General features: G+C 47.1%; 1 protein-coding gene and 1 long non-coding RNA gene across 4 annotated transcripts; both read right to left on the bottom strand.

The window, feature by feature from the left end:
- LOC106731463 (uncharacterized) lies at nucleotides 1-26,097 on the bottom strand. Of its 3 annotated transcripts, XR_012906940.1 has the most exons (5): nucleotides 26,018-26,097; nucleotides 24,697-24,844; nucleotides 6,108-6,197; nucleotides 3,748-3,939; nucleotides 1-553 (listed from the first exon to the last, which is right to left on the bottom strand). It is a non-coding gene; the product is annotated as an uncharacterized LOC106731463 (long non-coding RNA). The 3 variants fall into 3 exon arrangements; XR_012906941.1 differs by lacking the exon at nucleotides 3,748-3,939 and having other exon boundaries at nucleotides 6,099-6,197; XR_001367736.3 differs by lacking the exon at nucleotides 3,748-3,939.
- LOC142831252 (uncharacterized) lies at nucleotides 22,598-24,688 on the bottom strand. The gene is made up of 2 exons (XM_075941041.1): nucleotides 23,269-24,688; nucleotides 22,598-23,073 (listed from the first exon to the last, which is right to left on the bottom strand). The coding sequence occupies exons 1-2, from the start codon at nucleotides 23,813-23,815 to the stop codon at nucleotides 22,682-22,684; spliced, it is 939 nt and encodes a 312-aa protein (XP_075797156.1). The 5' UTR covers nucleotides 23,816-24,688; the 3' UTR covers nucleotides 22,598-22,681.

The following is a 26,097-nucleotide window of genomic DNA, read 5'->3' as shown; positions in this document are numbered from 1 at the left end:
AAAAGGCAGTACGCCGCATTTATTGAGAATACAACAGTAGCATATGCTTTTCAGTCACACACACACACACCACACACACACAGTCCCGCCAAACGATGTTATAGTTACCAGTCCAGAGTCTGGATCAATCTAGTGATCAGCCAGATCAATCACAGAGGGAGAGCCGGGCTTTGTCGGTTGTGATCCGATGATCTCCTGGAGTTGGTGTCAAGACAAACACAAAGTCCCATAGCAAAGCACCCTGCTTTTATAATCCTTTCCTCTATGGATTTTGCTGTGTCATTCTGTGACCGGTTACTGTCATCTTTTGATGTTGATGTTCCAAACATCTACAAGAGGCCATCCTGTCCTGGATTGTTAATCAGTTGTTTTTAGGGATGCCTTCACCTTCAGAGCCATCACTCTTGGCCCTTCCTTAATCATGAGTATACACTGATGGTTCTTCTGACGCTGATATGTCTCTTCTCAGTCTGTCTTCACCCGCATTACCCCCCTTCTTTCTTGACCATCTGGCTCTAACGATGACCTTCACACCGTATCTCATTCACGCAGTCTTTCACAGAGATACAAACAGCAGAGTTTTATATTGAACAAAAGCAAACAGCATTGTAAATTGCCTTACTAAATCTTATAATAAAAAATGTTCACATTGAAGGCCCGGGCCTTCAATATTTCTAATCTCATTAACATAGACACAATACCAAAACCCTATCTCTTTACTTACTAAACTTTAAAACAAAGAAATGTATATTTAACTAAAGGGCTTAATTAATAAAATGTTAAATGTGTTACCTTACACTGCTACATTATTACACCTAAAATGCAAATATAAAAAGAATAAAACTTTTCAACTCCAACGCCTGGGGCTCTAAATCGAGATAGCACGTCTACATTAGGGAAGCCTGCCTTGGACTACTTTTGAGGCTTCCCTGCAGTGTAGACGTGCTATTTCGAAATAAGCTATTTTGTAATAACTATTCCAGAATAGCTTACTTCAAAATAAGTGTGCAGTGTAGATGTACCTTCTGTGTCTTTACACAAAAAGTTGGTGAGTAGATCAACCTCAAGGTACAGGAGCCAGGTATTGACTTTTCATGTTTTACATGTCTGAGAAGAGATAATGGTGTTATCTGCTTTTTATTCCCCTGTAGGATTGGGGGAAGGGAGAGAAGGGCTGGGCATTGGAGCAGCTTGTTCAGTTATAGGAGTGTCCCTTGTATCCGTTGGTGAGATCTCAGTGAAACCTTAGCGGAGATTCACTGCAAAGGTATGGAGATACACAACTCTCCCAAAGGTTTCTAGGGATGCCAGCTGCAGCCTAGGTAAATATCTCCTCAGTAGGGAAATATCCGCTAAAATCACCACCCACCTGAGGAAAACATTACCGGTACTCAGAGCTATTGCCTTGTACTTGTAGTCATGGAAACGGGCTAAGATTGTATTATAATGCAGCTGAACAATTCCCTCCTCATTCCACTGTTCCCTACTCCTGGGAGACCATATTCTCCCTGGCTAGGACTAGAGCACCGTGCTGTACAGAGGTACTCAAAGCAGAAGCATCAACAAATGTGTCTCATTTTAAACTTGTACAGGAATAAGGGAAGGGCATTCTGAAAAATAGTTTTTGCTTTTCATTGGGACTGTAAATACTAGGATATGTTTTTCTGTTTTATCAATAGCTGTTGCCACTGTGGTCTCAAGAGGTGCCCCCTCCACATCCATGGAATACCTGACCTTGATGAAGACAAAGAAGAGAACTAGGAAGGATATGTTTGGCAAACTCTTGCAAACCAGTGCTGTATTGGAACAGGGGGCCTGGAAGGGGAATGTGGCAGGCAACATAGAGGAGGAAAGAGCGGACAGGAGAAAGTCCCAGCAGAAAGAGCGGGAACTGCACCAGGATTATGAAGCTTCTCAGGACGCAAGCACAAATGCTGTGACTCTTTTTGACCGTTAGTACCAACAATTATGGACTTGCTTCTCTTTTAAATGAGTGAAGAACTCTGTTTTAGCACCTCTCTATACCTCCCTCTCAACATTCCACACAACCCCTCAACCCTTCCCTTTCCATGCTAGAAATGGATTGGGCTATGTCCCAGAGCAATTATAGAATCATAGAATACTAGGACTGGAAGGGACCTCGAGAGGTCATTGAGTCTAGTCTGCTGCCCTCATGGCAGGACCCAGTCCTATCTAGACCATCCCTAATAGACATTTATCTAACCTAATCTTAAATATCTCCAGAGATGGAGATTTCACAACCTCCCTAGGCAATTTATTCCAGTGTTTAACCACCCTGACAGTTAGGAACTTTTTCCTAATGCCCAACCTAAACCTCCCTTGCTGCAGTTTAAGCCTATTGCTTCTTGTTCTATCCTCAGAGGCCAGAAAGAACAATTTTTCTCCCTCCTCCTTGTCACACCCTTTTAGATACCTGAAAACCACTATCATGTCCCCTCTCAATCTTCTCTTTTCCAAACTAAACAAACCCAATTCTTTCAGTCTTCCTTCATAGGTCATATTCTCTAGACCGTTAATCATTCTTGTTGCTCTTCTCTGGACCTTCTCCAATTTCTCCACATCTTTCTTGAAATGTGGTGCCCAGAACTGGATACAATGCTCCAACTGACGCCTAATCAGTGCAGAGTAGAGCGGAAGAATGACTTCTCATGTCTTGCTCACAGCACACCTTTTAATGCATCCTAAAATCATGTTTGCTTTTTTTGCAATAGTGTCACACTGTTGACTCATATTTTGCTTGTGCTCCACTATAACCCCTAGATCCCTTTCTGCCGTACTCCTTCCTAGACAGTCGCTTCTCATTCTGTATGTTTGAAACTGATTGTTCCTTCCTAAGTGGAGCACTCTGCATTTGTCCTTATTAAACTTCATCCTGTTTACCTCAGACCATTTCTCCAATTTGTACAGATCATTTTGAATTACGACCCTATCCTCCAAAGCAGTTGCAACCCCTCCCAGCTTGGTATCATCTGCAAACTTAATAAGCATACTCTCTATGCCGATATCTAAATAGTTGATGAAGATATTGAAGAGAACCGGTCCCAAAACAGACCCCTGTGGAACCCCACTTGTTATACCTTTCCAGCAGGAATGTGAACTGTTAATAATGACTCTCTGAGAACAGTTATCCAGCCAGTTATGCACCCCCCCTTATAGTAGTCCGACCTAAGATGTATTTGCCTAGTTTATTGATACATGCGAGACCGTATCATATGCCTTACTAAAGTTTAGGTATACCACGTCCACTGCCTCTCCCCTATCCACAAGACTCGTTATCCTATCAAAGAAAGCTATCAGATTGGTTTGACATGATTTGTTCTTTACAAATCCATGCTGGCTGTTCCCTATCACCTTATTATCTTCCAAGTGTTTGCAGATGATTTCCTTAACTACTTGCTCCATTATCTATCCCTCATCCCAGCCTCTGTTGTTGTGGTACTTCCTGCAGCTCTGCAAATACCAGAAAATCATTCGCCCTGGGCGTTCAGAGCTGTGTGCTTCTGTCCGATGGTGGATAGCAAAAAGTACCACATGAGTTGTGGGATTTTTTTTCAAAGGTGAAAAAATTAGACACTCTGGATGGCATTATGGGATGAGAAATTTGCACAATGGAACTTGGGGCCTTGATTCCCTGTCATCCCATCACCACTCACTTCTGTCCCACCATATATTGTGAACATTTCCTAAAAGACCGTGCAAGTGACACACACACACACATTGGATTACCTCGGCATGGTGCACTGTATTGTGCGTCAGGACAAATACGCCTGGTGAATGTGTGCAGTTCCGATGCAAGCAGCCATGCATGCATGCACATGAGCAATATATTAACTTCAGTGGCTTTACGTTGCTGTAACTTGCATCCACCAAAGCATACAGTGTAGACATGGCCTCACAATCCCTAAAATTGGCCACTCCCTAAAAAGGAGACATTTTTACACATTCAGGTTGTTTCATGTTTTTTTTCCTTGGAAACTACAAGCTTGTGGGGGTTGTTTTTTACTTGTTTTACATTTTATTAAATTGTAAGTCAAGTGTAATGTATGGATCTGAACATGGTTTGATACACTGATTCCAATTAACAATTAACTCAGACAGTTATCAATATAATTAATGGATCTGTGCAACACATATGTCACCATTCATGAGCATCCCATTATCAAGTCAAGACTTAACATCAAGGGCTTGCTACCACCACACACCACAGCAACCACCACACACACGAGGCAGTCAAATTCTCCTACATATGCAGCAAAGCAACCCCATTAAAGCCAGCAGAGTTGCACGAGCAGGACTTTTGCCCTACAGCAATCTTCAGAATGCTTATTTTCTGAGTTAAAAAAACAACAACTTGGACCAACATTTATTTGTACAGGCCACAAAATAGGACAGTCTTCAGCTAAGTGGAAAAAAGCAGGTTAGGTATCATTGCAAAAACTTAGTTTCCTGAATACGGTGCATTTACATATCCACAGGTGATATTCTTCTTGCCAGAAGATGTTTTGCCTGATAAGCTGACAGCGGTAGAGCCTAGTTGTATTGCACCTCAGCTAAGTGAAATGAATAAAGGATCATTTCAGTGACCCCTTATTTACATATTTAGAAAGATTTCTGGGTAACACTCTTATTACAACAATTTTCCTCCATAAGAGAGCGAACAGAATACCACTATGGTTTGACTTCCTTGGGAGAGGAAGAAAGTAGGCCTATTTCAAAAACGATGAATAGTTGTGTGTGCCAAGCTTCAGATTCTTTTTTCAGTGAGGGTTCAGATCCTTTCACGGTGTAACTCTCCTGCTGGGACTCTCTCAGGGTGAAGATACCCCTAACTGGAAAAGCTGACTCCTGTGCCATTCCTGTGCAACCCCTAGTATATATAACATGTTGGGAATGGAAAGGGGAGAACTCAGAGTAGAATGCGTTTCTGCAATCCCTTCAGGACCCTTGTTTTAAGGCATAAATTAGAACAGTGCACATTACTTTCCTTTTAACTGCTCTCTAGGCTATGTCTAGACTGCAGGCTTCTTTCGAAAGACGCTTTTCCGGAAGACATCTTCCAAAAAAACTTCTTCCGAAAGAGAGCACCCACTGCCAAAGTGCATCGAAAAAGCGATCTGCTTTTTCGAAAGATAGCATCCACACTGAATGGATGCTATCTCGCATTTAAGCTGTGATTGCTGTGGATGGAATGGCCACCAGGGCACTTGTGCTTTTTCTTCTTTCCTCTTCTTTCAAAAGAACTCCCTCTTCCCCGTCCACACACGCCTTTTTCCAAAAGAGTTCTTTCAGCCCTCGGGGAGGGGCGACTCCCCCTCATGGTCAGTGGGTGGCCACTACAACCCACTACGTGCTGTGTCATCAGTTGGAGAATTAGCGATGTTACGGATGGAAATGATTTTGCTTCGATAAACCTGATTTTGATGTGTAAGCAACCCAAAAGATGTAGTTGTCCCATTTCTTTCTTGTGTTCTTCTGGGTTTCATTCATTAGACGCTCCTTGATAGCCTCTCTCTTTGGTGATTTTTTTCCCCATAATTCTAAAATAAAATTATCTCGAGGTGGTATTTTTAAGTACTATACTATATGATGATACATGTAAGAACATTTGCAATAAACTTTCCTCTTCTGCCTTTATTCTTTTTGGTGTATTGGACATCACTTGATGATTACCTGTTCTGTTTACTGCCTCTGGGACACCTGCAATTGGCCATTGTCGTCAGACAGGATACTGGACTAGATGGACCTTTGGTCTGACCCAGTATAGCCGTTCTTATGACATCAGTGGCAGGTCTTGTAAGGAGTGTATTTGTAAAGCATTTTGGAAATGATGGATGTCAGGTACCACAGAAGTGCAATATATCAAGACAAAGATACTAAGCACTTCCATAATCAAGGCAATTCAGATATTTTAAGATAAAAGTTTTTAGATAAAAATACACTGAAATTGATCCCTCACTATATCTTACTCAATCTGAAATGCCAGAAGAGGAGCAGCAATTTTGTGACACAAGCATTGCCATTTTCATTCTGATGCAATTATTAGCTTAAAAGTGAGTCAAGCAAAACAATAACCCTACCTGTCTTACCAAAATAGAGTCAAAACCTCCCCCAGCAAAAATGCACTCCGTTCTTCTTCCGCACGGCCTCCTTCATTAGGCAGTGATATTCAAAGAGCCCTAAAAGAAGACAAAATCAGTATTTTTCATATTGGTTCCCTAGCCTCCTGCCTTGTTTCTAAAGCTTTCGTGCTTTCTTCAATCACAGACATATCATGGACAGCACAGTTTGGCTGGTGGGTCTAGCCCACATGCTCATGGTCTAACTGAGGGGTTGGCAACCTATGGCACAAGTGCCACAAGTGGCATGCAAGCCGATTTTCATTGGCACGCAAGGGAGGAGCTCAGCCCCACTCCTCCTCCCCCACGTAGCCAGTGTTCCTTTAATGTGCCCACTTACAGGGTGACACACAAAATTCAATAGCCCACCCACCTCCGCAGCAGCACTCACTTCCTCCTGCTCCTTGAAGGTGAGTGTCATGCCTGCTCCCTCTGGCGGGGATGGGGACAGGGACGGCCCGGAGCTACACTGAGGGATGGGTGCTCAGGTGGCCGCTCTGGCTGCCAAGGCCACGTTGGGGGCTGGCTGCTGCCGGGGCGGAAGCCGCATTTTGAGGTGGCTGCCACCAGCATTTCAGGCCTAAAACATGTGGTGGGCAGGCAGGTTGCTGCCACGGCCGGGCGGGTTGGGAATCAGGGGGTGTTGAAGCTGCAGGTAGGTGGGTTGCTACCGGAAGGTTGAAGCCATGGCTGGGTGGGTTGCTGTTGCCAGGGACTGGAGCCGCAGGCGGGTTGGAGACGGGGACAGGCCTGCAGCCGCACTGGAGAGTGGCTGTTCTGACATTCGTAGGTTGCCGATCCTTGAGAGGCATGTGTGCTGCTCACAGTATCAAACTACGAGCCAGAGATCGGCGAACTCAGCAAGGCAAAGCAAGGCCACGAATCACACTAAACGGTACAATCAGCATTTAATTTATTTATTAATGAAGCTGCTGTAAGCAGGACTATTATTGACTTTAAAAAGTATCACCTGCACATTGACCCGTAAATAGAAGTGAGCAAGTTAAGTCTCGGCACGCCATTTCTGAAAGATTACTGACACTTGGTCTAGCTGATCTCTCTATTTGGGGTCAGTAAGGACTTTTCCCCTAAAGTCAGGCATGCAGAGACCCTCTGGAGCATGGGGCATGAGCCACTTGCTGTTTTAAATTGGAGTGAATGGTGGATTCTCTGTAACTTGGAAGTCTTTAAATCAAGATTTGAGGGCTTCACCAACTCAGCTAGAGTTTTATGGGCCTATTGCAGGAGTGGATAGGTGGTTATGTGGCCTGTGATGTAGAGAAGGTCAGATTTGATCAAGGGAGGGCAATAAATGTTGATGGGTGGCCACTCCAAGAAGTTGGTAAATGATTATGGGCTGCACTTCTATGGAGGAGGTATAGGGTCTGAGACAGAAGTTAGGTGCAGAAGGGATCTTGAGCTAACGGATTGGGGTGCAGGAGAGGATGTGGGGTCTGAGAGGGAGTTTGGGAGAAGGAAGGGGTTGTGACCTGGGGCAGGGAATTGGGGTGCAGGATCTGGGAGGGGGAAAGATGGCAGGAGAAGATTCTGGGAGGGATGTTGGAGCAGATGCAAGGTCTGGGAGGGTGTTGTGACTTGTGAGGGAAGAGGGTGGAGAGGATTTGGGTGGTGACATGGTGCAGGGTCTAGGAGGCGGTATGGGTGTAGGAGAGGATTCTGGCCTGTGGTGAGGGCAGAGGAGGGGGTACAGGGTCTGGGAAGGAGTTGGGTGCAAGAAGGGTTGGAGTGCTAGAGGCACTTACCTAAATAACTCCTAGCCAGCAGCACTATCAGGCAGGTTTCCTTGTCTGCCAGCAGCCCCCAGCTGGCTGTTCCTTGTAGCTCTCTGCACTGTGTGTTTGTCAGGAGGGGGGAGCGCTAAGGCATCGTACACTGCTCCTGCCCCCAAGAAAAATCTCTGAGCTTCTATTGGCCAGAAATTGGCCAATGGGAGCTAAGAAATTGTACTGCACTGTCTCCACCCCCAGCAAAATCTCTTAGCTCCCATTGGCTGGTTTCTAGCCAAAAGGAGCTGTGAGATTTTGCGGAGGCAGGAGCAGCGTGTAAAGCCTTCTCCCCTCCCTTCGCAGCACAGAGAGCCACAGGGGCAGGCAGGTCAGATTAAAAGGTTTGGTGGGTCAGATGTGGCCCACAGGTCATATCTTACCCACCCCTGGACGAGATTATCATGATGGTCCCTTCTGTCGGTGTCCCTGAAAAGGGCATAAATTGTGGCCTGTATTTCAAAGGTATTACAACAAGTCCTTAATGCATCCGTATTGAGGCAGTGATACGTGAAGTTCAGGGTACCATCTCACTCAAAATAATTTTTATTATTAAACTATTTAAACTTCTAAATGATGCAAACAAAGCTACTTAACCTCCCCAACTTGGCTATGTTTATTGGGGGTAGTGTTGGTGATGCACTTAACTCTTGAGTAAGCGGCATCCTTTCTTTTATTGTTTTTCCCCCAGGCAGAAGCAATAATGACCCCATGCAGTCACGAACAGGCCTGTATGCAGGAATTCCTGGGGGAGAGGGTTGCTTTTTTTGTAAATGTGGACCACAATTTTTTAAAATATAAAGGAGTTCAAAATAGTTCTGCAATGAGTGTGCTTAAGAAGTAAATGAAAAATTTGACTGGAAACTGTGATTGGTAAAACGATTTTGTTATAACATACTAAAAATGTATACAGTAATAAAAGTTTTATAGAAATTACCTTCTGGGATCATGGCGGGCAGTGTGGCTGCTATGGCCCCAGGGTACCTTGGCTGCCTCTGCTTGCTGCTGCTCTACGTGCTCTGTGCGGTCAGTGCTGGGTGAGTGCTGGCAGGGCTTCCGGCCAGCAGGGCCAGGACCGGACTGCTCTTTGTGGGTGGGGGGCACTGTTCCCCTGGCCTTGCTGCACTGCCACCAGCTCCTCCCAGCCCCACACAAGCCAGCACTCTCCCATCGCCCAACAGAGCCCCTTCATGCTTACTTGGGGGACAATGGGGTGGTGCATTCACGCCCTTTGCACCTCCCCTTCGTATGGGCCTACTGAAGGAATTTGCAGTCACATTGATGCTATGATCAATCAGACACAAGAAGATGAAAGGAGGATATGACTATAATACTGTAGAATAGTGGTGGTATAAAACTTCCTGCTTCGTGACATAAAACAACCTCCAACTAGTGGAGATTAGGAAGCAATTTTCCCTGCGAACATGTTAGTCCAAAACTTCTCACTACAGCATTTCTTTCACCTGGCTCTGGAACATCTAGTCCTGGCCACTCTTGGAGATACAGTACGGCCTGTATTCCACTACTGATTTGAACAAGTATCATGGTATCATGGCCGGAAGCTGGAATGGTGTCCCTGGCCTCTGTTTGTCAGAGGGTGGAGATGGATAGCAGGAGAGAGATCACTTGATCATTAAACTGTTCGGTTTGCTCCCTCTGGGGCATCTGGCATTGGCCACTGTCAGCAGACAGGATACTGGGCTGGGTGGACCTTTGGTCTGACCCAGTATGGCTGTTCTTATTCTTATGGTCTTAATATTTTGTATGTTCAATGGTTTGGTCCCAATCTCTATATGGATTGTTAATGGAAGCAGAAAATAAAATGTCTTTCCTATCTAAACACGGCACTGAAGTGTAGATCTCCCCTGAGAAGTGACAGGTAAAAATAGGACCTGCTTAATCCACAGATGTGTTTCTTTCATATTTTCAGAGTCATGTCTTCTTACTTGAGTGACAAAAATAAGTTTTTCCTACTTGTAATCCTTATTTGTACACAAATACTCCACAGGTAAAAGACAGTAAGTGGGTTGTTTGTGAAACATCTCACTTTGTGAAACATTCACAGAATTGTTTGCTAAATTCCAGAGAGTTGCTCAGATTTTACAGATGGCATAATCTGAGGACAACAGGGTTGCATAGATTAATCAAGGATCTAATTTGGCCTGCTGGTTATAGGGCATGACATGGAAAGAATCCAGCCTTTTCCAGAATGCAGAAGAGTTTTCAGGGCTGTCAGTTCCTTTTTATTTGTAAATTAAATGCATATATCAAAATCATTGAGATACAGTAGTTATGGAATCCTTTTAAGGACACTTTTCTGAGTAGAAGCTCACATTTACTCCAAAGTAAGATAAGAATCCATTTCTTGGTGAAAATTATAGCCCACTAAGCATCTACAGCCTGAAACAGGCACAGACACATCTGAATAATAAAAAAAATGCTCCCTGATCAATATGTATTTTAAAATGTACAGGAAAAGTCTCAAATAATAGAATGCCTTATATCATCCTGATTAAATGATATGCACAAATTATGAGAACATAAGAATGGTCATGGTGTATCAGACCTATGGTCCATCTAGCTTTTCTTAGGCCACTGACTGCCAGATGCTGGGACTAGATGCCAATAGATGGATCACTTGCCCCTGTTTTGTTCATTCCCTTTGAAGCATCTGATGCTGCAGTAAGGTTAGGAGAGGCTGCTTTTCTGTTAGTGCTGGCTACTCTTCTCATCTTGGTGAAGTACCCGCATCAATAGGAGAGTGATTTATTGCATCTAATCAGCAGTGATAAATGGACAGCTAGTCGATCCACCACGTAGTGTAGACAAGGCTAAAAAGAGTGCTAAAAAGAGATTCAGCAGGGTGGAATAGAAATACTCACAACATGTTTTGCATATTTTGACTAACTAATATACCAAATGAATAATGAAGCAGCAAAGTTATGGAGAATTATAGGATGAACTTTTGAAAAGAAATCTTTGTCTACATGGGACTCACAGGGACGTTACTATGAAATAAATAGTATATAAATTTAAAGCACAATAGCTATTCCACACCAACTTCCTGAGTTTAGAGAGCTACTTCAGAATAGCTTTTCAGCAATAGCTATTTCAGGTTCTTTCCACATGTAGAAAGCTACAAGTATTAATTTAGAGTGAAAAGAAGCTCATAATTATATAGACGCATTGCAGATTTTATACATGGGGTAATTCCTACAGTGCATGTACCTGGAATGGCAATGGACAAACAGTGCAAGTTTACAATTTAGTTCAGTTTGACTCAGTGATGGGCAACCTGTGGCCAATGGATCACACGTGGTCCATCTGCGTTCTACGTGGAGCCAGTGGGACATTTTGTTTACTGTTGCTCATGCTCAGGGTTGCCAGAATCTGCTGCATAGTGTGGCAGGGTCAGTCCCACTCCTGGGTCCCAGAACCCTGTTCTGCCCACTATTCTGCAGTTTAGGGGCCATGGGTACTTGCCTTTTCTCAGCATTTGGCCTTCTGTCCCGTGGCAAAACAATGGGGTTTTGGGGCCGATGTCCCCAGCCAGCCAGGGATGAGTACATAGTCCTTCTCAGCTGCCGGCTGAAACTTCTGACCACCTGGGGGGGAAGGGAGCTTCCAAACACTCCCTGTCAGAGCCCCTCACCACCCCTGCAATCTTTGGCAGTGCTGATGTTGTTTTGCTCAGCTCTTCTAATTCTCCTTTTGTTAGTTCCTCTCCAAACTCCTTCTCCATTCTCTCCCTACCTCCCCCACTGGGAAGACTTTTAAAGAGGTCCAGTGGCAGCCTGAAGTCAGCTCACCTGGCCCTCAATTGATTTATAGCCACCCTGCCTCAGCAGCTCCTAATTAGCAGAGGCCATTGCTGGCATTTTTTTCTTCCAGAGCTGCCTTTCTCCCCTTCTATCAAGCCATTTAACCTGCCCTGTCACAATAGGTTTCCCTCCCCCTACTGGTATTACTAAAGTGACCTGGATGTAAAGCCAGGGCATGTGAAGTGAGGTGTGTGCTGACTGCACACAACACTGACAGAGACCTGTGTGCTCCCTCTGCATCCAAGCAAAGCACTGCTACAGTTCAGTCACCACACCCTACACATTTTAGGTACACAAGCGCAAATAGCAAAACTACCCTGTCCTGGGAGACTGTCTTGGTTGCAATAATCTTTGGGTCCACTGAGATTAAGGGCCACTCTTGTGGCCCGCTCACTAGTCCATGTCACCCATCATTTATCTGACATGTTCTCTTTCAAAATATGGCAAGTTGCAAGAAATCTACATCCAAATTTTCTTCTTGTAGAAGAAAGGGCTCTGGCATCTGAATTTGAGGAGAGTAAAGATGACCTCTAGGGGCCAGTTAGTTTAATCACAGATGTGTATTTGTGGTTACATTGCACATGTCAAAGGGAAGTGGACCACGTTTTTTCCTTCATGTCGGTTCTTCTTTATTAGCAGATACTAGCAGAATTTCCTCACCCTATCTAGGGGTATGTCTACACTACAGCACTAATTCGAACTAACTTAGTTCGAATTAGCTTAGTTCGAATTAACTAATTCGAACTAACGCATCCAGACTAAAAAGCTAGTTCAAATTAGCGTTTTGCTAATTCGAACTAGCATGTCCACATTAAGTGGACCCTGAACCGGGGTTAAGGTTGGCCGGAAGCAGTGCCGGCAGGGCATCAGAGGAGGACTTAGAGCGTGGAGATGCTGTCTCAGGCTAGCCGAGGGCTGTGCTTAAAGGGACCCGACCCCCACCCCGGACAGACCGTTCTCGGGGTGCCCCGCTTGCAAAGCAGTCCTTGCTTGCAGTGCCCTGAGTTCCCACACTGGGCACATTACAGCACTCGGCCATCAGCCCGGCTGCACTTGCCACAGGCTGCCATCTGGGGAGAGGGGGCAATTGGGGGGCTGCAGGAGAGCTTCCACACCCAGAAGCCCGCAGAGCCAGCCCAGTCCTCCCCATCGGGGCCTCGTGCCCCATTCCTCCCTCACCTCCTTCCACTTACCCCTCCCTAGCCCCCCTTCCTGATGTACAAAATAAAGAAAACGTATGCTCAAAAACAGAATCTCTCTTTATTGAACAAAACTGGGGGAGACTGGGAAAGGAGGTGGGAGAGGGGAAGAGAGAGGGTGGGAGGGCAACTAAAATGAGGGGTTTGGAACAGGTCCCATATGAAGAGAGGCTAAAGAGACTGGAACTTCTCAGCTTAGAAAATAGGAGACTGAGGGGGGATAGGATAGAGGTCTATAAAAGCATGAGTGGGGTGGAGAGGGTGCATAAAGAAAAGTTCTTCATTAGTTCCCATAATAGAAGGACTAAAGGACACCAAAGGAAAGGAATGGGTAGCAGGCTTCAAACTAGTAACAGAAAGTTGTTCTTCACAAAGCAAAGAGTCAACCTGTGGAACTCCTTGCTGCAGGAGGCTGTGAAGGCTAGAACTAGAACAGAGTTTAAAGAGAAGTGAGATAAAGTCGTGGAGGTTGGGTCCATGGAGTGGGATTAGCCAGGGGGTAGGAGTAGTGTCCCTGCCCAAAGTTTGTGGAAGGCTGGAGAGGGATGGCACGAGACAAATGGCTTGGTCACTGTCTTCGGTCCATCCCCTCCAGGGTCCCTAGGGTTGGCCGCTGTCGGCAGACAGGCTACTGGGCTAGATGGACCTTTGGTCTGACCCAGTACGGCCATTGTAAGCTCAGGGCTCAGGGTCGGGGGTCTCAGTGGACCCCCTTGATTTTCATGCACACCTGCTCCTGGGTGGCCTGGCTGGCAGCTCTCCTGCCCTAGCCGGCCACTTTCCTGTGCCTAGTGCGGAGATCATGGACAAGGTCCACGATGTCCGCACTAGACTACGCGGGTACCCGCCTCTTGCGGTCCCGGGCAAGCTCCCAGGAGCCGCCAGCCTGGTCCCGGGAAGAGGGGGAGGGCATCGGGTGGCTGGCTCAAGCCGTGCCAGGTGCAGGGTCTGCTAGCTGGGTGCTGGCAGGCTGGCACGGGCATCGTAGCCAGCCTGTGCCCCTTTAAGAGGTTCGGGGCCGGGAGGGGGGCAATAGAGTTTCCCTGGTGTTGGCCAGAGTGGCCACCAGGGAAAGCTGGGGAGGGCTAGCCTCCCACTAGTTCGAATTAAGGGGCTACACACCCCTTAATTTGAACTAGTAAGTTCAAACTAGGCTTAGTCCTTGTAGAATGAGGTTTACCTAGTTCGAACTAAGCGCTCCGCTTGTTCGAATTAAGTTCGAACTAGCGGAGCGCTAGTGTAGCGCCTATCAAAGTTAATTCGAACTAACGTCTGTTAGTTCAAATTAACTTTGTAGTGTAGACATACCCTAGTTTATTCAGAATTCCCTAATCACTTTGCTTTTTGTTGCAATAATTTTCAGTCCTTCAATTGTACAATTACTGTTTTGATATTCAAGTTTTGGGGGCAGGAACTTTGTTAAAGCACTTAACACACTTTTGGTGCTATGCAAATAATAGATGATAATGCTGATTCATTTTCAAATTAAGAGCGTTTAATTAGTCACATTTTCAGGAAACTTGAACGCCATTAGCTGCTGTAAGCAAGTAACTAACATTAACATAGTATTCCTAATACAACAGTGAATGCAATAATACTCATTAAGGAAAATTCTAAAGATGGGATGAAAGCTATGATGGAAGGACAATTGCTGTAAAATGAATTTGTACTGACTGAGCAGTTGGACTTCAGATTCTTTTTGAACTTCAAATTAATGTATTTGCTTTTTTATTAGTATTACTACCCGAAAAATACAATTGTTGTCTAAAAACTTGTTTGGAAAGATGTCTCCCATAAGTTCAGTGATGACTTAGTGTAGTGCCATCAGTCTCTTCGGGAGCTGATCCATCAAATACTTACCAGTAGCACTGTAAACTGGGTAAGATAGGTAGAATAATAGATTGAGCAATTCATATCTGTGCATTTCACTTCACACCCGGATATATTCCAACCACCCATTCCATCTGTAAAAGAGGGGTTTTTTACCAGTTAGTCATATCCAGGAATTTATAGCTCTGAAAAATGCAGGAGGTGTGATAATGAGCTCAATTTAGTACAAATTGCAGGGTCAGCTAACACACAGGGGTGATATTTCACACAGGAACACGTTTTGAATTGCTGTCTGAGATTAGCATCCCTAAACTTGTATGGATGAAACTTGGGGAGTAAAGAAATATTTCTAGTACTACAAGTTGAGAGAGAGAGGTTGTCTAGATTACATCTAAGGAGATGGGGAACACTAAGTGTCAAGTAGTATTTGAAGGCTGAGGAACAGTTTGGAGCAGTGGAATCAAACCTTCTGTCTGAAGACAGAAACTCTCCTGGTGCGATTTGTTTATAACCTATTTATGTGGCTGGCATCACACATTCAGATTCTACAGAGTCTAAACTCTTGGTTAAAAGAAGAAGACATTTCTAGCCTTGATGGTTGCACAGAAAACTTCCCAAACATGAGCTGGTGCTAAATTTGTACACTGTTGTCTTCGTGAATCTGTAGAGAGTGTGGGCCAAATTCTATGCTCAACTATCCAAGAATGAGACCATTAACTAAGTCCTGGTCTACACTAGGGAGTTATTTTGAAGCAGCTCCCCTTATTTTGAAATAACAAGAGATGCATCCACACTACCAAGCCCATTATTTTGAAGTAGGGAGCTGGTTATTTCAAGGAACAATGCTTATTCCACAAGGAATAATGCTCATTTCAAAACAGTTCTTTTGAAATAACAGCTGTGGAGCAGCCACACAACCGCTATTTCGAAATAACTACTCCTCAGAATCATTCAAAATAATTACTCCCCAGTGCTTCTTGGAGCTCTAAGTCAAGCTAACACGTCCACATTAAGGGAGCCTGCTTCGGACTAATTTTATGGCTTCACAGTAGTGTGGACATGCTATTTCAAAAGTTATTTTGGGAGTTATTTCAAAATAAGTTATTTTGAAATAATTTTCTAGTGTAGATATGCCCTTAATGGGGTAACTCTGAGAAGAATGTTGATCTTCCATTGTAAAACCATAAAGCCCCCAAGGCTGGGAGGTCTGCTGCAGCCAACACTGAAAGGAGAAAACGTAGGGTAGAGGTGGTTTGAGACTCTCTTCTGAGAGAGATAGAGGAACTGGTGCCCTGATGTGAGATCTCAGGAGGTATGCTGCCTGCCAGGGGCCCCTATGTGAGACATTACAGAGGCATTATTGAGGATTATCCAGCTCTTTGACCACTACCCCATGTTACTCATCCATGTGGGCACTAATGATACTGCAAGGTGTGACCTTGAGCAGATCAAGAGTGACGACAGGGCTCTGGGAGAACGGATGAAGGAGTTTGGAGCACAGGTGGTATTCTCTTCAGTCCTTCCTGTCGAAAGTAGGGGCCCAGGCAGAGACAGGTACATCCTAGAGGTGAATGCCTGGCTGTGAAGATGGTGTCAACAGAAGAGCTTTGACTTTGTTTCACTAAACAAGCTCAATCTAGCTAGAGACATAGGGGGTATGTCTACACTACAGCGCTAGTTCGAACTAACTTAGTTCAAATTAGTTAATTCGAACTAAGCTAATTCGAACTAACGCGTCTAGAACTAAAAACTAGTTCGAATTAGCGTTTTGCTAATTCGAACTAGCAAGTCCCAATTGAGTGGACTCTGAACAGGGCTTAAGGATGGCCGGAAGCAGTGCCGGCAGGGCATCGGAGGAGGACTTAGAGCATGGAGATGCTGTCTCAGGCTAGCCGAGGGCTGTGCTTAAAGGGTCCCGACCCCCACCCCGGACAGACAGTTCTAAGGGATGCCCCGCTTGCAAAGAAGTTCTGGCTTGGAGTGCCCGGAGTACCCACACTGGGCACATCACACCACTCGGCCATCAGTCCGGCTGCACTTGCCGCAGGCTGCCATCTGGGGAGAGGGGGCAATCGGGGGGCTGCAGGAGAGCTTCCACCCCCAGAAGCCCGCAGAGCCAGCCCAGTCCTCCCCATCAGGGCCTCGTACCCCATTCCTCCCTCACCTCCTTCCACTTACCCTTCCCTAGCCCCCCTTCTTATTGATGTACAAAATAAAGATAACGTTTCTTCCAACATTGACTCTGTCTTTATTGAACAAAACTGGGGGAGACTGGGAAAAGGAGGTGCGAGAGGGGAAGAGAAAGGCTGGGAGTGTCAAGTAGTATTTGAAGGCAGAGGAACAGTTTGGAGCAGTGAAATCAAACCTTCTGTCTGAAGACAGAAACTCTCCTGGTGTGATTTCTCTCTCCTGGTGTGATTTCTCTCTCATGGCAACTAACATGATCAGGGGTTGGGAACAGGTCCCAGATGAAGAGAGGCTACAGAGACTGGGACTGTTCAGCTTAGAAAAGAGGAGACGGAGGGGGGGACAGGATAGAGGTCTCTAAAAGCAGGGGTTGGGTGGAGAGGGTGCACACAGAAAAGTTCTTCATGAGTTCCCATAAAGAAGGACTAGAGGACACCAAAGGAAAGGAATGGGTAGCAGGCTTGAAACTAGTAAGAGACAGTTCCTCTTCACAAAGCAAATAGTTAACCTGTGGAACTCCTTGCTGCAGGAGGCTGTGAAGGCTACAACTAGAACAGAGTTGAAAGGGAAGTGAGATCAAGTCATGGAGGTTGGGTCCATGGAGTAGTCTTAGCCAGGGGGTAGGAGTGGTGTCCCTGCCCAAAGTTTGTGGAAGGCTGGAGAGGGATGGCACGAGACAAATGGCTTGGTCACTGTCTTCGGTCCATCCCCTCCAGGGTCCCTAGGGTTGGCCGCTGTCAGCAGACAGGGTACTGGGCTAGATGGACCTTTGGTCTGACCCAGGACGGCCATTGTAAGCTCAGGGCTCAGGGTCGGGGGTCTCAGTGGACCCCCTTGATTTTCATGCACACCTGCTCCTGGGTGGCCAGGCTGGCAGCTCTCCTGCCCTAGACGGCCACTTTCCTGTGCCTAGTGCGGAGATCGTGGACGAGGTCCACGATGTCCGCACTAGCCCAGGAAGGTGCCCACCTCTTACGGTCCAGGGTAAGCTCCCGGGAGCCGCCTGCCTGGTCCCGGGAAGAGGGGGTGGGCTGGGGGACATCGGGTGGGTGGCTCTGTGCCGTGCCAGGTGCAGGGTCTGCCGGCTGGGTGCTGGCAGGCTTGCACCTGGCACGGGCACCGTAGCCAGCCCGTGCCCCTTTAAGGGGTCCGGGGCCGGGAGGGGGGCATAGAGTTTCCCTGGTGTGGGCCAGAGTGGCCACCAGGGAAAGCTGGGGAGGGCTAGCCTCCCACTAGTTCGAATTAAGGGGCTACACACTCCTTAATTCGAACTAGTAAGTTCGAACTAGGCTTAAGCCTCGTAAAATGAGGTTTTCCTAGTTCGAACTAAGCGCTCCGCTAGTTCGATTCAAATTCGAACTAGCGGAGCGCTAGTGTAGCGGCTATGAATGTTAGTTCGAACTAACATCCGTTAGTTCGAACTAACATTGTAGTGTAGACATACCCAAAGGGTAACAAGAAAACATTCTCCAAATATATTAGAAGCAAGAGGAAGACCAAAGTCAGAGTAGGCCCATTGCTCAGTGAAGAAGGAGAACCAATAATAGGAAACTTGGAAATGGCAGACGTGCTTAATGATTTCTTTATTTTGGTTTTCGTCCAGAAGATTGATGGTGACAGGAGGCCTAACATAGTGAGTGGAGTAGTTTTAGAAATTTAAAATAAAAAAAAGAACAAGTTAAAAATTACTTAGAAAAAATAGACATCCACAAGTCACCAGGGCCTGATAAAATAAATCATAGACTATTTAAGGAGCTGATAGAGGAAATATCTGAGCCTTTAGCAATCATCTTTGAAAAATCATGGAAGTTGGGAGAGATTTTAGAAGATTGGAAGAGGGTAAATATAGTGCCCATCTATGAAAAAGGAAAGTAAACACAACCCAGAAAACTACAGACCAGTCAGTTTAACTTCTGTTCTAGGGAAAATAATGGAGCAAGTAATTAAAGAATTCATCTGCAAACATCTGGAAGATAATAAGGTGATAGGTAGCAGACAGCATGGATTTGTAAAGAACAAATCATGTCAATCCGATCTGATAGCTTTCTTTAAAAGGATAACACGTCTTGTGATTAAGGGAGAAGTGGTGGATATGGTATACCTAGACTTTAGTAAAGCATTTGATACAGTCTTGCATGACCTTCTTATCAATAAACTAGGGAAATACAACCATGATGGGGCTACTGTAAGGTGGGTGCGAACTGGCTGGATAATCATTTTCAGAGTGTAGTTATTAATGGTTCAGAATCATACTGGAAAGGCATAACAAGTGGGGTTCCAGAGGGGTCTGTTCTGGGACAGGTTCTGTTCAATGTATTCATTAACGATTTAGATGATGGTATAGAGAGTATGCTTATTAAGTTTGCAGATGATTCCAAGCTGGGAGGGGTTGCAAGTGCTTTGGAGGATAGACTCATAATTCAAAATGATCTGGACAAATTGGAGAAATGGTCTGAGGTGAATAGGATGAAGTTTAATAAGGACAAATGCAAAGTACTCCACTTAGGGAGGAACAATCAGTTTCACACATACAGAATGGGAAGCGACTATCTAGGAAGGAGTACTGTAGAAAGGGATCTAGGGGTCATGGTAGACCACAAGCTAAGTATGATTCAACAGTTTGACACTATTGCAAAAAAAAAAAAAAAAAAAAAGCAAACATGATTCTGGGATGCATTTACAGGAGTGTTGTGAGCAAGACATGAGAATTCTTCTACTCTACTCTGTGATGATTAGGCCTCAGTATTGTGTCCAGTTCTGGGCACCACATTTCAAGAAAGATGTTGAGAAATTGGAGAAGGTCTAGAGAAGAGCAACAAAAATGATTAAAGGTTTAGCTTAGAAAAGAGAAGATTGAAAGGGGATATGATAGCAGTTTTCAAGTATCTAAAAAGGTGTTAACAAGGAACGAAAGCATAAAACATATGCACCAGAGCCCAAATTTAACAGCCTTCTCCCATAAACCACTAAATCTTCAAAATCTCTCTACTAAAGCTGATCTCACAAATGAAGCATCTGCCAAAACAATAGTATGCTACTGACTTTTGCAGTTTGCAAAACTATCCCTCTTGCATGCATATTATCTGCACATAGCTTAGCTATAGGATGCTAAACAAATCTGAATCAACTAGAAACAGTTATGTTCTCTTTCAAAATATTAATACAATATTTCCTGACATTGAAAAGGAGAGTAAAAGGCATTCACACAGGGTTATACAGTTTATCTGGGATTTCATCTCTTAAGTTGATTAATAGTGCATGAACATAGAACAGTGAAAATAAGTAGTGAAGCAACACAGACTGCAAACAAAGCCACAAACAACTGACAACTTGAAAATAGGAAGGGGAGTAAAATATCAGGTGGATGGTTATGGGTAACAGAGAAACAGAGATCTGTAAACCAGATAAAATATATGGTTTAAAACTTTCACATTATGTGTGTCATCAACTCAAAGGCCAGGAGTCCCAGAGCACATTAACACATGGCTTCAGAGTTTGTAGACAGCTTCCCGCTTCAAAGAGCTTGCAAATAAGGTCTTCATCCTATAAAACACCTAGTGCTTGCTATTACTGAGCATGCCCATTGACCCATAAGAACCAGAACTCTACCAGGGTATGTCTACACTACAGCGCTAATTCGAACTAACTTAATTCGAATTAGTTAATTCGAACTAAGCTAATTCGAACTAGCGCAGCTAGACCTAAAAACTAGTTCGAATTAGCGTTTTGCTAATTCGAACTAGCGCGTCCACACTGATTGGACGCAGGGGCGAATTTAAGGGCACCTGAAACCAGTTCTGGCAGGGCATCAGGTCAGTAGTTGCGTTGTGTGGCTGCTGTCTGAGGCTATCTGAGGCTCGTGCTTAAAGGGACCCCCCTGGACAGCCGGTTCTCAGCTTTTCCGCTTGCTTGCCAACCTCGCCGAGGGACAGCAAAGCGTTGGTCTCTGTGCCCGTCTGTGTCGGTGCTTCCCTTCGGGGACGCCGCCGCAGGTGGCAGCATGGAGCCAGAGCTCGCCCTGCACTTTCTGGTGCACTTTCTGGACTTGCTGCTGCAAGCCTGCCAGCAATGGCTGGAGGCTGCCTGGCATCACCTGGTGCACATCAGCCCCCTGCCTCTCCGCCTGACCGCCCGGGGGGCCATGGAGGAGCCGCGGAGGCCCCCGGACGCCGGCGTTCCCCGCCGCATCTGGCATCTGGACACCAGCAGCGACTGGTGGGACCGCATCGTCCTGGAGCGCTGGGAAGACCGACAGTGGACCCAGAATTTCAGGATGAGGAGTGACACATTCCTGGAGCTCTGCGAGTGGCTCGCCCCTGCCCTGCGTAGAAGGGACACTCGCATGAGGCCCGCCATCCCCCTCCAGAAGCGTGTGGCCATCGCCCTCTGGAAGCTCTCCACGCCGGACAGCTACCAATCCGTCGGGAACCAGTTCGGCATGGGGAGATCCACCGTCGGAGCGGTGCTCATGCAGGTACGGCACTCATCGGCCACTGGACCGGGGTGGGAGGGGGGCTGCAAGGAGGGGTTGGCCGCCCCAGGGAAAAAAGGGGGGGAGAGGGAAGAGGCGAAAGTGCCCCGCACCGGTCTCTCCCGGCCATACTACACGCCACCCGGGGGAGTTGCTTCCGGGAGTGGGGCACGGGGCACTTCCAGGGCACAAACACTCCCAGCCACCCGGGCGCCCCACTGATTCGCGCTTTGCTGTGTCTCTCCGCAGGTGGTCAGGGCTATCAACCGGGTGCTGCTCCGCAGGGTGGTCCGCCTCGCTGACCCGGACGCCGTCATCCGGAGCTTCGGTGCCCTCGGCTTCCCCAACTGCGGGGGGGGGCCATCGACAGGACGCACATCCCCATCCGTGCCCCGGAACACCAGGCCTCCTGGTACATCAACCACAAGGGGTACTTCTCCGTGATCCTGCAGGCCGTGTGTGACCACCGGGGACAGTTCACAGACATTAATGTGGGCTGGTCTGGCAAGGCACACGACGCCCGGGTGTACCGGAACTCCTCTGTGTGCCAGAGGCTGCAGGCCGGGACCTTCTTCCCCAACCGCCACATCAGGGTCGGGGACGTGGACGTGCCCGTCTGCCTGGTGGGGGATGCTGCCTGCCCCCTACAGCCGTGGCTGATGAAGCCCTACACGGGGCACCTCAATCCCTCCCGCCAGGCCTTCAATGCCAGGCTCACCAGGGCCCGCATCGTGGTGGAGGGGGCCTTCGGGCGACTGAAAGCCCGCTTTCGATGCCTCCTCACCCGTCTGGACCTCGCCGAGCACAATATACCTCCTGTAGTGGCAGCATGTTCTGTGCTGCACAATTTGTGTGAGAGAAAGGGGGAGGCTTTCCTGCCAGCCTGGATGGCTGAGGCTGACCACATGACTGGCCACTACACTCAGCCCCACACCGCCGCTGTCCGGGAAGCCCAGCGGGGGGCTATCCGGATCCGGGAAGCCCTGCGGGAGAGCTTCCTGGTGGAGGAGGAGGAGGACTGAACTCTTCCTGCATGCCCACTGGGGCCTTCTTCCACCCTCCCCCCTTTCCCTTTCTGCTTCCTAACCACCCTTCCTAATGTCAAATAAAGACACCTGTTTTGGCAAACAACATCTCTTTTTATTTAACATAAGTGGGGTGGGGGGACGGAGGAGTGAGGGTGGGAGAGGGAAGGGGGAAACCTGGGACGAGGGAGTGGAAGAGGGTGGAAGGGAGGAAGGGAAAGGAAAGCTCAGGGGTAGGGGTCCGGCTGCCTCTCCCATCTTGCAACACTGCGGGTGAGGGGGTGTCGGGGGGGAATGGGTGTGGAGGTTGGGGCAGGAGGGACGGGGGCTGCGGAGGAAGCAGGAGCAGGGGGAGCAGGAGCAGGAGGAAGCGGGAACCGGTTGAGGAGGCTCTGGAGGTGGCCTCTGAGGGCACGGCCCTGCTCCTCCAGCGCCTCCAAGCTCCGCTGGCGCAGCCGAAGGTCCTCCTGGACCCAGTGGTCCTGGGTGCGGAGCTGGTGATCCAGGAAGCGGAGGTGCCGCCGCTGGTACTCCTTCTGGTTCCTGGCTCTCCTGCTGGCCTGGGCGCGGGCGGCTGCTGCAGGCGGGGTGGTGCGCCCTGAAGGCCCAGGTGCTGCGGCTGTGGTGATACAAGAGCAGTGGTCAGTTCTCCTTGGGGCCCAGGTGTGTGAAACCCAGCCCCCCTCTGCAAGGCCAGGGCCCCTGCATGACACCCAGCTGCTGCTCCGTGGTGGGCAAGGCCCAGGCGCACGGTCCCTGGGCTCCCTCTCGCCCCAGCCCCCCGTACACATAAGGGGAGCATGATGGTACTCACATGTGGAGGCCTCCCCGGCCTCTGACGACACAGGCAAGCGGCTCAGTGGGGTGCCTCGGGGGTCCTGGGTTTTGGGCAGGCTGCCGCCAGGCTCCTGGCTCTCGGTGTCCTCCTCCTCCTCTTTGGTGTCACTGAGTGGTCCCTCTGCCCCGGGGTCAATCACCACCCGGGGGGCAGGAACGGCATGAGCCCCCAGGATGCGGTCCAGAGCCAAGTGGGGGCAGGCCTCCGGGTCGGCCCCTGGCAGGCAGGCCCAGGAGTAGGACTGCCGCAGGTCCTTTATCTTGCAGCGGACCTGCTCCCTGTTGCGGTGGTGGCCTCTGGCGGCCAGGCTGGCAGCCATGCGGCTGTAGACGGCCGCGTTCCTGTGGCTAGTGCGGAGATCGTGGACATTGGAGGCTTCCCCCCAAACCTGGATGAGGTCCACAATCTCCGCACTAGACCACGCGGGCGCCCTCCTCTTGCGGCCCCGGGCAGGCTCCTGGGAGCCGCCAGCCTGGTCCCGGGAAGAGGGGGAGGGCTGGGGGGCATCGGGTGGCTGGTTCATGGGGTGTCAGATGCAGGGTCTGCTGGCACGGTGCTGGCAGCCTTGCAACTGGCACAAACACTGTAGCCAGCCCGTGGCCCTTTAAGGGCTCCGGGGCCGGGAGGGGGGCAGTAGAGTTTGCCTGGTGTTGGCCAGAGTGGCCAGCAGGGCAAGCTGGGAAGGGCTAGCCTGGCACTAGTTCGAACTAAAGGGCTACACAGCCCTTAGTTCGAACTAGTAAGTTCGAACTAGGCGTTAGTTCTCGTAAAATGAGGTTTACCTAGTTCGAACTAAGCGCTCCGCTAGTTCGAATTAAATTCGAACTAGCAGAGCGCTAGTGTAGCGCCTATCAAAGTTAATTCAAACTAACATCCGTTAGTTCGAATTAACTTTGTAGTGTAGACATACCCCCAGATAGCAAAGATCTGGCCTTAATGGTCTGCAATACCCCTCCCCAAACACATTCTGAAACTTAATGGAAATCACTCGTCTGGAATCCAACTTTAACTGAAAGGCCAAATAAATAAACTGGATCCAGGGTAAATTTCTTCCCATTTTAACTACTTATCAAACATTAATTAGTAACACAGGATTAAAAAAAACCATTAACATCAGTGTTTTCAGATATGTACAACACTCCAAAAATTATTTTCTTTCTTAAGCCATTAACTCCTATGTAAACTTTGTTTGAAATGCCACCATGCAAATGTCATGAGCTAGGCCTTTTGCTCCTGTACTCATTCACTGCAGCCTGCATCCTTTTTTACAAAAGCAGCCTAAATACTTTATAATAAAAAAATACCAATACAAGTGAAGTCAGCCTGGCGGTTCCAGCCCCCACCAGTTAACTGGAAATGGCAAGCATCACTCGTTAAGAGTTAACCAGTTAACCTTTCACATACCTAGAATGAGGTAACATCAAAGGCTGCTTCTTGGAAACCGCTGGGATCTGGATATACCACACACAAAGCCAGTACAGCCAATACTATTGATCCATTTCTCCTGGTACATGGCATCTTGAAACATCTCTCTTTGATTGTCCTTAAAATTCTTTATAACAAGAAAAAGACATCATGAAATGTTATTACCATGATATTTCTGATAATTATCAGAAGTATTGACTAAACTCTCTGTTTTTCCCCTTGCTGACTGAATGGCAGACATGACCATACAACGGAAAAAAGACCAAAAGTATTCAAGCAAAATTCCCATTGAAATCAGAGTAGCTTTGTAGGCTCAGACCTACACTCCACAGCATCACCCTATTACAGCATCGAATGAAACCGGCTCCATTTTGGAGACATGAGGCCAAAGTACATGTCGTTTATCTGCCTTGCCTTGGAAGAGATTTGACCATCATAGGAGTCCGTAGAGTGGGAGAAGGTATGGAAAGACTTCAGTGATAGTATGGATGAAACCCCTAATATATCTACTCAGCTGGCCCTGATTTCCAAGTTGCCACTGGGAGAAAACCAGCTTGATGTATACTTTGCCAGAACAAGTGAACGATGGCACACAATGGGATTCCTGCAGGTTATATCTTGTCCAGAGCTGTAAAGTCTGGAGTTCACACAGAACATCTCAATCCAGAATTTCAGTCCAGGGCCATCTCTGGGTTAAGGGGTGACTTGATCAGTCTATAAATACCAACAAGAACAAAACTTCAAGCTCATTAATCCTTGACAAAGGTATGACTAGATCCAATGTCTGGAAGTTGAAGCGACTCAAATTCTGCCTAGAAATAAGGTTGTTGGGGTTTTTTCCTCCATTGGGATAACTCACCTTTGGAACAGTAACAAAGGTTGTAGCAAATTCTCCATCAGTGAAGATCTTAACATTAAGAATACCTTTGTAAAAGAAATGTTCAATGCTAATTTGAAAAAGATGCCCCTGAATTAATTCTTGTGGCCTGTTACATAGGATGTTGAACCAGATGATGATAGTCCCACCTGTGTTTTCTGATAACATGCAACACTGACTTGTATGGAACCACTAAGTAGCAAGTGCTTCTGAAGAGCCATCACTTCAGTTTTCTCATTTAAAGCCAGGTGGATTAATGTGTGTCCCTGCTATGGACTCGGCTTTTAAACAACAAGGTCATAACTTAATGTCCTCAAAACTCAAATAGTTCTAAAATAACAGATGGGAGGGCGGATGAAAGAGGTTCTGCTAAACTTCTAAATTATTCTCTCTGCTTGGCAGTGTGATGGCAAGTAGACTTACCCATCAGGATCGGAGCTCCAGGGAACATCCCCAATGGAGGACAGTCCTGAAAGAGCTCACTCTACTGAGGAGAGTTTTCA

The sequence above is a fragment of the Pelodiscus sinensis genome, chromosome 13 (assembly GCF_049634645.1).
Source record: "Pelodiscus sinensis isolate JC-2024 chromosome 13, ASM4963464v1, whole genome shotgun sequence".
NCBI lineage: Eukaryota > Metazoa > Chordata > Testudines > Trionychidae > Pelodiscus > Pelodiscus sinensis.
This window is presented reverse-complemented; position numbering and strand designations above follow the sequence as displayed.